Raw genomic sequence first — 13,370 nt, 5'->3', positions numbered from 1 at the left:
GAGAGATTTATAAATGAAATAAAATAATATGTCTGTTTCGTCACATAGAAATTGGGAATTAAAGAATAATTCTTTACAACTATAACTCATAAACGCATAATAATGAAAAGTTATTACACTAGGCTGGGTCTAGTTAGTATTATCAGATACCCAAGTAAAACATAGTAGACATAAGTTATTTCAAAGTCAAAATGTGACATAAAATGGCTCTAAAATAATTATTAAAAGTCACTTTTTAATTATTTGCGATTTATTTTAACGTCGTCATTTTGATGTTATTGTGACTTATTCTGCTTGAGTGCCTCTCAGCGTCTTTTCACGCGCTATCGTTTTTCTTTCACTTTGTGGACTCAAAATAACACGCAACTAATTATTCTGTAAAGAATAATTATCTATCTACGTTACTATCGTCGTCTGAAAGAATAGTCTATAGTACGAATGTTGTTAACCTTGCAGTTACTGAGATTTGCATGAAAGTGGGACCGTTCGATCAAGAGGCCCAGGTACATGCAATGGTGTTCCATGAGCTACTTGATTGCATCTAAAATACAAGTTTCACGCATTATACGTGACACGCGTTCGTACGACGTTAGATGCCGGTTCAACGTTATTTTATCGTTCGGGGTAAAAGTGAAAATGATCATTGATTGGCACAGCGGTGCAAAGGTTTCTCTCTCGAACGGATGTTTCGACGTTCTTGCCGTTCGTTCGATCCTTCAAATCGATTACAGCCGCATTTACGAAAGGGTGAAAAGAGCGGTCATTGAGCTTTGCGTTTTTCACCTGTATTTCTGCAAGAATCGTTATTGCTGAAATGAGTAATGAGTCTGCGTGATTATACAGATTTATAGCAAAGTTATAGAAATTAATATTATTGATCTATGCTATTTTGTCAGCTCACTTAACTTTAATCGCTGCTTCAACATGCAGCGGTTATGCTTAGAATAGTAACAGGATGCTTGAAAATATTAAATTGATTTTACTTAAGATTTGACGTCATCGAGACATATATGACAAACAACAAAAATATGTATGTTATTTAAATATATGATGCAGTAATATAATTTACATTAACCTCACGTATATATGTACACATACACGCAAATATATTCCTATTTTTACATGTTACATGTCAATTATGTATTGACTTATCGCTAAAGTCGCAATAAATAAATATTCCTTTCGTCTCTATATTTTTTAAAATTTTCATTTTTTTTTTAGATGTGTAGATTTTGTGCTGATTTTATTAACATATAATAAATCCTTAATTATTATCATCATATTTTATTCAACGAAATTAAAAGATCATTTAAAATCAGCACTAAAAGGATCAAATTTAAAGTTATCTTCGCAAAAAATGATTGCAGAGCAATATTTAAAAAGTGTATTAAAGCTTAATACTTTAACTTTTGTAGTTGAATAGTAAGATAATTTACAATGTATTTAATTAACATAAATCGACGAATTTTATTTCGAGGAAGCACTTGATTCAAGATTTGCAATTGTGAAATAAATAGTTTTTAATCATAGCTTCTTAATGAATAAAATTATTATTTTATTTCCAATGAGCAGAATGTCTAAAACCGACGCATAACAACTTTAACATTAAGATATCAACAACTTTAGAATATTTCTAAAAATTTAAAAAAAAAACAAAAAAAAAAGAGATAAAAATACATTGACTAACTGACAATTGAGAGCAATAATCGAACGCAGTTAAGCGTGCAAAATAATTAATAAATGTATTGTTCAAGACATTACATACATCGAGAGAATTGGATGTTTCGGTTCCGTTCAAGCCATCTCATTGATATCATAATGAAGATCCAAAAATTATAAAATTACAAAAAAATTAATTTAAATAGGTCCAAAAGAGTAGCTTAAGAGTCTCTTCAATTCCATATTTGAGAGAACATCTCTGTCAGGCTGTTTAAGCGTAGCTGCTAATTATGATCGATGTGTCAAAATATAAATTATTTTCAAAGAATAGATACATAAGATACGTTAAAATATTGATTTATATCGACTAAATTATTGAAATGAGAAACAGCTTTAATATATTTCATAAAGAACTCTGAAAGATGTCTTAAAATTGCATTATTCGATTTTAGACATCCTGCTGATTGAGTTGCATAATTAAACAAATATTTTATCATGTATGGCGAAAAACGACCGGTCTTTTTCAAGATTGAAATGCATCGATGAACTCAAAATCATTGGATGATGCCGACGATTTTACCGACAGCTACGTACCTTATTAAGACAACCGTGAAATACAGACTTCGATTAGTGCTAAGGCTTTGGTGAATGTTCACCAGACGGAGACACCTTTATCTACATCAATACTAATTTAAATTTTAATTGTGATCTAATAAATTTTATCATACTTAACGTACGCAACATTTTCTCTTTTTATTTGGTTCCCTCACATCCGTAAAATGTTACGCTAAAAGAAAAGCCATTTACTTTATCCAGGTGTTACACAAACCTTTCTGATCTCTATGACAAAACGTTTAATTAAATTAAATCGCTGTTAGATTTGTTGGCAAATTTGAGGACTTTTTACTTATTTTAAACAATGTTTTAGGTGACAACAAGGTGGAGTTCTTTGAAGAGGCAGCCGATGCACATTGGTTAGAAGTTAAGAACAGTCTGCTTGCAGTTTAGACTGAATAGATCATGCTAGTCGCAGCGATTAATAGAGAATGAAAGGTAGATGGTGATTGGCGAAAACTCTATAGCAATGATAAGTTTACGTAGACTTTAGAGAAACCAGTTTTTATTTCATCATTACTAATCTCACTTCCTTTCCGAGTATGATGATTTACTTTTATCTTTCTCTAATAAGTTCATTTTTTCTTAATTTATTTATCAATAGTTCGTTACTAATAAATGACAATAGAAGCAAAATGTAGCGCTTAAAAATAGTCTTTTCGTTTCATGCCCCATTTTTTTTTAAGCATCAATGTCAATGTTGATTTACGTAAACATTAATGCTTTAAAAAAAAGTGAACACACAAAACAAAATAAAATTATAAAATTATTTTACTATTGTAGTCACTTATTAGTAGTGAATTATTAGTAGATAAGTTAAATCTGAACTTTAAGTTAATAAATTAAACTTTAAATTAATAAATTTAGTTAATAAATTATTTGTATACTTCTTAATTGAAAAATTATATAATTTATTATATTTTACTAGAAGGCGATTATGAAGTCATCTTCACTAATTTACAATTTTTTAATACATATGTTTTATTCATATTTCATATTCTAACTATTCTTATAATTTCTTTTTAACTATTTGCACAATTGTATTCAGAGATCTTTGTTTCTCTTTTTTAAAGTTGCAAAAATTGTTGCAGTTTTATCAGAACTGAGCGGAAGAACACATTGCGAACACAATATTGCGAATCGTTCGACAGCATAGTGCACACTGAACGTGCATTTGTGCAATGGAAAGTTCATTGGTCTTGTGTATTTCATTCTTTTTTTCGCGTTGATTTTATTGCGCTCGATTGAACAACTTCGAGTTCTGCTATTAGTTCATACTTAAATATTGCTAAGAAATGTTTTGCTAAAAACATACAAATTTCATAACTCGCTCATAATTAATGCAATCTCCTAAGAATAAAATAATAATTTTTTTAAAAATTAAAATTAAATCTACATGTAATGAACATATACATAATCGTGTTATAAATTAAGTTTCCTAAGAAATTTATTTTTTATAATTAAAATAAGAAGTATAAAATGTATACTCATTTTATTGAATTGCCCACATATATATAATTATAAAATAAAAATAATTATAACTTAGAAATGTTTACTTTTGCTTTCACAAATTTCTTTAAACGATCAGGTGAAAGGCGAAACTTCAATTAGTATACCTATTGATACTGCTTTCATTAAATTAATCTTTAGAAATTTGATATATATTTCAATAATTTTATTTAGAACAAGTCTTTTAATTAAAACAAAAAGGTTTGTCCTCAACTATCTAATAAGGTTCTCAGAGTTGATTTAGTAAAGCAGCATCAAGATTCTATGTGCTGCAAGAGTTTGAAGGCTTGATTGTTTAAATAAATTTATTATTCTAAGTCTATCAGAAAATGGACATTTTTTAATTATGATTATTTCTGTATTATAATAAATCAATTCAATAAAACATATTATATATTTCATACCGTTTTTTATTTTAATGAAATATATCCATTTCTTTAAAAAAAAGAATTTAAGGCATGATTATGCATACTATTTTCTTAATATTATAGACATGTAATATATATATGTATTATAATCTTTACAATTGTGTTTATCCCAAACACTGGATCTCTTTGTGTACTTTCTTTAAGCGTCGAGTACAATTGTGATCTAATTACAGATTGTAATACTTGGAAGCTTTATATAAACCTTTCTTCTTCGAAAAAGTGAAAGGTTACTGAATGTAACTGGACAACCTTTTCATTGCTAAAGAAATATCTCGAATTGAAATTTTATACTTATTTTTTTATTGCATACCGTATGCTTAGCGCCGAGATTATGTGTCTCCAGATTTCGCAAATAATTTCTATAACTCAAGGTATCGTGACTTTTAAATATTTTATTCATTTATTGCTTAAATAACTTAATTTTTTAATGAAAATATTTATAAATTCAGTTGTGACATTTTCTGAATGTTTTATTTTTATGTGAGTACTTGTTATGTTGATTTTTATATTTATAGACAACAATTTATCATTTAGATGAATTACAATCTGTATAAAACATCCTTGAATCAAAATTTAAATAAAATATGTTAAGACTGATATGTAAATAATGATTCAACAGCAATTGTTATGAAATCTTAATTAAGTGTATAACGTAAATTGTTTAAAGAGAGTTGATAAAGTAGAATCTATAATTTTTGGGTTTTTACTGACTTTCTACCTTGCATACTCCAGTTAGCCATTCAACTTTACCATTAGCTTTCAACTTGACTTGGTTGTGAGAGTCGTCATTAGCGTGAGCGGGTGTAAACGCGTCCTTGCTTTGTGCTTATAAAAAATGGGATACTATTATTGAGACGGTTCTTATTGTTACTGTACTTAGAACCCAAGATTATATTCAGTGATCAAGATATACATTCAGTGTGATCAAGATATACTTCTGAATATATGTTTTACAGTTTTATTTTACAGTTTATATAATTATATTTTACGGTTTAGTATTATATTTTACAGTTTTATTGATTCTGTTTCATAAAGAGGTAAAGAAGAATTGAGGCAATTTATCCCACAAAATCAAAAACAAACATGGATCTTAAGATTAAATTTTTCTTCAAAAATTAAGTTATTCTATATTAAAAATTGCTATATTTATATAAGAAAACTTCTTTAACAAATTCTTATTACAACACACACTGACAATGAAAGTGTTCTTCACTGATTTCCGCAAAACTTGACAGTATTATAGAGCGTATTTCCCTGAATATAATTATACTCCTATTTGAACGTAGACTGTTAACTGTTTCCGAGATATTTTGATATTGAACGTAGTAGCGACAGTTCATTAGATTTTATTATGCTCTAGTTCATGATGCTTTAAATATTTGTTTTATTTTTATCAAATTATTTAAAAATTTGGTCAGTAATCCGTAATAAAAATTTGAAATAAAAATAATTAATTTTTTATATTAATTATTTTTATCATGTATGAAACATTATATCTTATAGAAAAAAATTAATTGCTAGTAAGATTTAAACTCGAGGCTTTAAGTTAAGATTAATAAAATTAATAAGATTAATAAGTTAAGACAAATTTGATATTTGTGATTATTATAATACATGTAAAAAAAATACTGGTTAGTAACTCTATTTTTATTGTTATTACTGCTATAATGTAGTAATAATAATAATTATTATTTTTATTGTTTTAATATACTAAAGAATACATAGAACTATAATTATAATTATTGTTATAGCAGTAATAACTATAAAGATGGAGCTTTTAATTATAATTATTTTATCCTGCAGTTAAAGCCACAAATACCAGAAGCTTTTCTCTCAGTGCATAATACAATTGCTAACGATACAAATTAGTAAATGACTAGTCTGAAGTTATGTCTAGTTTAACAATTGGTTTAATGAAGCTAAGTATTATGAAATAACATTTGATATTGAGGTTGCTGCACCCGGAAGAAAAGGATGCATAAACGGTGAACTCATAAACTCGTTTCAACGCGCAATCACTTAATCACGCAGTAATCAACGTCCAATGTGCGGTCACTCGTCATCTACGTTGTCATCTAACGTAATGCCCATCTACTCTAAATAAGTAATTTCGCCATTTACAACGTTACAAAATTGCCACGCGTTCTTACAAGATTAGGCACTTCGTATCCCTTACGAAAGTCACTCTGGCCTGTCATCACATACGTTTCGCATTACATACTCGCCCGCTAGTGCGCGTAATTATTCAAATGTTGGAGAGAGGAAGATCTCGTCGGTAGAAACGCAATGACGGAAGTAAGCGTGACCGCCCCCGATACGACGTACTATGATTAGCATAGCCGATATCCCGATGGTGCATGGAAAAAGTGCATGCTTCCGCGACCAGGGAAAAAACAGACCTCTGATTAGGCCCAGCCTATAAAGCAACCATTTTCCTATTCAACTGTCCAGTTCCTCAAGTACGATTCTCGTGTCCTATGAGTTTTTTCTCTCAAGAATGACGCGCGTCTAGTTTTTTTTCAGTAAAATCGAATAAATAATTTATATTAGTTAATCTGACATGTAAGTTATTATTTAATAATAAGTATCCTGCTCGTGATAGTGAGTGAAGTGTGAGATCGAGAGTATAAAAGTGCACCATTATATTGAAATTACATAACTTAATTCAATTGTATTTAACTGTTAAACATCCTCGATTATAGCTGTCTTTTTGCTGTGAGTTCCTCAACATTACCTCGAGCACATCGAGGTGCTCAAATAATGCAAAAGAAGAATAACCAGGATTAATTCCGACAAAAAATTTCTTCTTTATTTATTTTTTTATTAATTTATTCGTGTTATTCAAAGTTTGTATTATCAAGTTTGTTGGGCGAATCGATAAAATTTGTCAAGAATGCAAGAAATATAAGAAAGAAAATGTGACGTTAATTTTTATTGAAAATCATGATATCACAATCATCTGCCAATTGTATTTAAGGCTTTAAAATCTTTCGAACAAAATAACAACTTTTGAAAAGAAATATTGATTTTCAAGATGTTCCTCATGTTATCGAGGATACTATCTCGTTCGAACTGCATTCTGATTTTGATAATATTTAACCTTGCATCCTCGGCGCCTTTGAAATCTCAAAGAAACTCGCCGTTCCAAAATGAACAAGGTTTTTCGGCTTCCCCAAAAATTTTGGAGATCCAGCTACCTCTTAAAATCACCTCAAAAGAAGATTTAGTAGCTTGGTCTAAGTACGTAATGAGTTTGATGGCGTCGAAGATAAATTTACCGTCTATCTTCAAGAACTCACCGTCAGTTGAGACACGACTCCCCTTTACGAGCAATTTGGGTTCGAAATCAAAGGAGATAATGAAGAAGGCATCTCTGAATGAGAAACGACAGGGCGTGAACTATCCGGCACGAAGGCTTAAAGAGCCTCCTCTCCAAAGACCGGATGACAAAGTGGTCGCTTATCCTTTGCCCATAGGAGCGATGCAACCGACATCGTCCAGTTCACAGGATCCGTCTAGTCTTTCTACTTCGAATATCAATGGGCCAACTGATTTTGGACAATACATGGACTTCAATATCGGCAATCCTTTTCAGCAAAGTGAAATTGATACCTTCGGGAATTTTGATGCTTTCTTACAGACACCCGCCAACACGTATCTTCCATTACCGCCAATCAATATCGCTCAATCATATCAGAACGCTATCAATAAGAACATTTCTGATTTCGAAGAGCCGGCGAAACTTCAGACTATGAGGAATTCCTTAAATCTTCACATCCACAATAATGAGTTACAGCAGACACTACCGACTGTGAATAATGAATTAACTGGATTGAATTTGTCGCATAATATAGATGTACCTCTGTTGACTTTTCCATTCCAAGCAGTAATTACAATCGCTAAAGAACTTCCGACAGCTACAATGATTTCGAAGATGCAACCGAAAGATTATACTGCGATTAGAGATTTTCCGAACGAATTTCTGCCATACTTCGAAAATGATTATACGTTTGCGAACAATTCCGAACGAGTAAACGTCGTCTTCAATGATTTCGTCACAGAAACGAGTGAAACAAAAACAGAAGGAAAAGTCAAAAAGGGGAAACAGAAAGAAGAACAGAAACAGCAGAATATAAATGAGCAAAAAAAGCAAAACCAAAAGAAAATGAAAAGTACGAATAAGCAGAAATCGTCCATAAAGCGACAGTCGGCAATACTTGGGGATTTGCTGAGAATGTTGGGTATTCTGCGGAAACTGCCGAAAAATAGCACTGAGATTAATGTCGCAAAGCCTGTACTCTCTATCTTGAAAGGAACAAATACACAGAAGATACAAGTAGCCTTCGAGGAGGTGAGTAGATAATCGCAAGTAATATAATTTTGAATGCACATAAAATAATAATTTAATTTAAATATTAATTTAAATAATTTATACATTTATTAGACGAATATTACGACATAAAAGATGCGTGTAAAATAAATTTATTGTATTTTAAAAGAAAAACTATTATAAAAAACTGAGATCGAAATAATATACAATTCAGACAATTCTTGAAAGAAAAAAAATTTGTCTTTACCTTTATTTAAGAGACAAACTATAAACAATTCTTAAAATATTCTTATTTTATTTTTATTTTATTGCGATTTTAATTTTAATTTTAAGATAATACTTTTAATTTTATTATTTATACTTCTCTTATATTTAAAATTTTTTTTATATTTTAAATTAACATGTATAAATTTAAATAATTGTTTTTATAGTTTTACGCGGAAAAAATAGAAATAATATACAGAAATAAAATAATAATTGTAAAAATAATTGTAAAATTTAAAATTACTGTAAATACACTCAATATTAAAACGATATAAATAAAGAAGAGAACGACGATAATAACGACGTAAATAAAAGTTGTGAAATTTGAAATTTATAATCAATTTCATTGGCCGCAATATTTTCAACCTACAAGGACACATTCTAACTCATAAATATGCAAAAGTGTCACATTGGTAATCCATTATGACCTATTACACAAATGAGGGCCAGCGATGAATTCTTTCTTGTTCAATCTATCTTATAATTAAATAGATTTAGTGACGAAATGGATGGAATGGCCTTGATTGTGTGTCAATAAGAACGCAATATTCGCGCGCTAAATTAATGATTGTGACTTTTTGTAATATAATAACAACAGTATTATGAATAATTACATTTATCTCACCTGTCGCACGCTTACAAAATAACTGATGTAATAAAATTTATTTATTTGCGAAGAACGTTGCTAATTAATTAAATGTAATTTAAAGAAGTTACGCGGTTTACAAGTTATCTTCGTATCTTATATCACATTATTAAATGTTTTGTGAACATTGTAGTTCAATTCATGTGGAATCTGATTTCACTGTGCGAAAAACAACTTGATATTATAAAATATCAAGTAACTTCTCGCCCCGATGAAGTAAATTGCAATGTTCACGAAACGTTGGCATTTAACGATGTATTAAGACATGGAAACCTGTAATAAACTGCATAACTTCCATGAAGGAAATACTTATGGAAGCCTCAAAACGTATAATTAAATGTAATTGTTTATTTTAGACGCCGCCTAATCGTGGGAGACGCAATGAAACGTTTCAAGCGCAGCAATTGAGCGTATGCAATTCATAAATGTTTATTTATTACAAAAAACACACATTCTATAAATATTATAATGTTAAATGTTACACAGGAGGATGATGATGAAAATGACGATAATGGGAACGGCGCTAATGGAAATGGCGATAATGGAAATGGTGACAACGAGAACGACGATATTAAAAACGACGATGATGATGACGATGGGCCGCAAACAGAAGCACAGGAAGAAGATGAAGAAGAAGAGGGTGGATCTATACAAGCTCTGATTGAAATATTACCATTAGCTGCGCCAATTCTCGAAGACCTTAGTGACGTAAGAAAACACAAACTTGTACACATTGATAATTATACGGTTAAAACATTTATAACTTTTTTATATTCATGTTCCATATTCGTGTTCTATATTCTGATTGTACAATATTTTATGGTATCAATACCATATTAAAGATTAAATTAGTATAAAAAGAAAATTAGTATAAAAAAAAACAATGATTATTTTTAGCCGGAGTCGGATGTTGATATAGCAGAGGTGCTTCAAGGAGCAATTCCTCTTCTCGAAGGACTCTCTGATGTAAGATTAAAATACTTTTCTGTTCTTTTTAAATTATTCTTAGAGATTTAATTATATAATGATAAAATATGCTTTGTCTTCTAGCCAGAGGAGGAGGGCGGAGTTGATATTCCAGCAGTCCTACTGCCACTCTCCCAAAAGCTCAGTGAGGTAAATTTGTCGAATAATGCTTTCTAAAATCTATACATTAAACGTCAAAACAATCTCTTCAGGGCCCAGAAGGACAAGGCAGCGATTCTGGAGCTATTTTAGGACCTATTATACAGTTGATAGCGCCGTTGAGCGGACCTCTTTCAGGCCCCCTGATCGGTCCGCTGAGTCGTAGCAGTAGTGGCGTAAGAATTTTACTTATAAAATTATATACAGTAAAAAACATTCTGTATTTGTATTAAAACTGATCTTTAAAATTTTCTTTTAATTTTTAACATGTAAGTGTTAATTTAATATAATGTGATTTTTTATTATTTAAATATTTAGTTATATTTAAATATTTTGTGTTGAATTGATATTTAACATTTCTTAGTTTTAAACTAATACAATTTATGATTTATATGAACAAATTGCATAAAAATAATATAGTTTTAAAACATAAATTGTGAGTAAACGAATAAAAAATAAATATAAATTAACGTGTTAATTTAACATATAAATGTTAATTTTATTGAAAAAATTCCACACAATTTGTTTTCGACTTGTGTCGAAGTGTTATATGTTTTGTGTTATCATTTACATAACGTTTGTGTTATTTTCTTCCATATTTATCTTGCGTTAAATTAGCATAAAAATTCAAGTGGATAGTGAAAAAAAATTTAGAACACGTGAAATGTATTAAATTTAACATAAATTTTCTAACTGTAGATATGTAGAGCATGAACAGAAAGAATTGTATGATTATTATGCGAATATAAAAGCATATAAGCGAATAGAATACGGAAAGAAATGACGTTGTATTAACAGGATTAACAGCAGTTTAATTGGAAATAATTTTGTTAATTCAATAACAATATATTAATAAAACAAATACGTCATGCTCTTGTTTTAATAAAAAGTTATTTGTTTCTTTAATATTGCTATAAATTAACAAATTTATTTTCAATTAGACTAATACTATTAATACATAACTTTTTTTAATATTCACTTGATTTTTAGCCCGAAGGCGTACAGGGATCGGCGTCCGTATTTGCAGCATCAGGTGAACCTTTAAGCAAGGTAAGTCTTTTTAATTTCTATATACGTATATTTATACATACATATATTGCAATTGCAATTTTGTATTAATGTTTTGTTATCACCTTAATGCTTTGTATTATCTATTTATTGATTTTAGCCACAAGGTCCATATGGGCAATCAGTGTTGTCGGGTCTTATCGCCGGTATTACCGCTAAGCTAAGTAAAGTACGCATCATGAAACTATCCTATATATAATTATTTAACAATTTTTATTAATGATAATAATATTAATAACTTTATCATTGTGCATTAATTAAAAAGTATGTGAATATAACGTATGACGCCGTAGAAACAAACGAAATATCAACAATAATATTGTCTTGAAATTAATTTTTAGATTTATGTAAAAAACTAAAAGCTAGAAACTAATTATAATAAGTTTGCAAATTAGAGATTATATTTAGAAATGAAAGTATCGAATAAGTTAACAATAAATATAGATAATATACATAAAAGAAATAATGGTAATAATTACACAAAAATTTGATAAAGCTTAAGAAGAGTAAAATAATTAAAGTAACCTCGATTAATCTCTTTTTTTGATTTTTTATTCTATTTTACAAAACTAGATTAATGCTGTTGTATTATTTTTAAATTTCAGGAAAGCGCCGCTTCGGCAAGTGAATCGGATGTGAAATCTCTAGTAAGCTCGATTGTGACAGGCGTGCTCGCTGGTGCTAGCACAGGTTCCAAAAGTCACAAAAGTTATGGCAATCAATATGGTCAATATGGTAACGCTGGGTATGGTCAGAATAGTTACAGTGGTAACAGAGACACGTCTCACGCGTCCACAACTTATGGCGGTTATAATTCTTACGGCAAACCCGTAAGCAATTTTCCTCTTACCTATATATATATATATATATATATATATATATATATATATATACGCGCACAATATTTTGGATTTAAGATAATTATAAATCTAATTTGCACTCTCGTTGAATAACTGCGAAAAAATTTTGAATTGAAATTAAAAACAGTGTTTTCTATTTTATTTTTATTGTGCTTGTGTAAAAAAATAGCATTTCTGTAATTTTTCTCTCAGATATTTGAGATTTTTTAATCCGCTTTGCAGGAAGCTCCGAGTGGTAGCGATCTAACTGGGCCGCTGAAGGAAGTCCTCGGCGCTTTCTTGAAATTGTCGGCTACATCGGCGACTTCCAGCGCAAATCTGTCCGGCACATCGTCGAGCTCTAGCGCTGGTCTGTCAGCCAGTTCTTCAAAGTCGTCAGAGGAACCGGAAAAACCCACGTATGGTCCACCCACAAATCCGCCTTATTCACCGCCTCCATCGTCCAGACCTTCTTACGCTATACCTCCATCTACGAACTCTCCTTACGTGTCATTCGCGCGAAGACAAGTTTTGCGGCAGCCAATAAAGAAAATTTAAATTACACATTTTGCCTGGAATTTATTATTTTATTGATTCTTAAAGGATTACTTCCGTGATGGACAGTATTTTGATATAACTGTAAATATTGTTAATATTATTCCTTAATTTTTCTTATACAGTCTCTTTGGAAAGGCTTTGTTCAACGCTGATGTCACGGTCATAGAATCGGTTTATGACCTCTCTGATAAATCCTAGTAGTCATTTTGCAATAACAAAGTCATTACAATTGAAATTATGTGGGTATACTATCTTTTATGTAATAATTACGGGATAACCGCGCAAGGACAGGTGTAACATCATCGTTCAAACTTTCATTTTTGTTTTAT

General features: G+C 30.1%; 1 protein-coding gene across 1 annotated transcript; it reads left to right on the top strand.

Annotated features, from left to right (window-relative positions):
• The first annotated feature begins 7,228 nt into the window (after positions 1-7,228).
• LOC105144264 (uncharacterized) lies at positions 7,229-13,124 on the top strand. The gene is made up of 10 exons (XM_011053065.2): positions 7,229-8,562; positions 9,808-9,861; positions 9,938-10,159; positions 10,349-10,417; positions 10,502-10,567; positions 10,630-10,752; positions 11,567-11,626; positions 11,745-11,813; positions 12,250-12,474; positions 12,727-13,124. The coding sequence occupies exons 1-10, from the start codon at positions 7,246-7,248 to the stop codon at positions 13,039-13,041; spliced, it is 2,520 nt and encodes an 839-aa protein (XP_011051367.1). The 5' UTR covers positions 7,229-7,245; the 3' UTR covers positions 13,042-13,124.
• The last annotated feature ends 246 nt before the right edge of the window (positions 13,125-13,370 follow it).

This window comes from Acromyrmex echinatior, chromosome 6 (assembly GCF_024713525.1).
Source record: "Acromyrmex echinatior isolate Ae372 chromosome 6, ASM2471352v2, whole genome shotgun sequence".
NCBI classification, from domain to species: domain Eukaryota; kingdom Metazoa; phylum Arthropoda; class Insecta; order Hymenoptera; family Formicidae; genus Acromyrmex; species Acromyrmex echinatior.
Note: the sequence above shows the minus strand (reverse complement) of the source record. Positions and strands in the feature narration are given on the sequence as shown.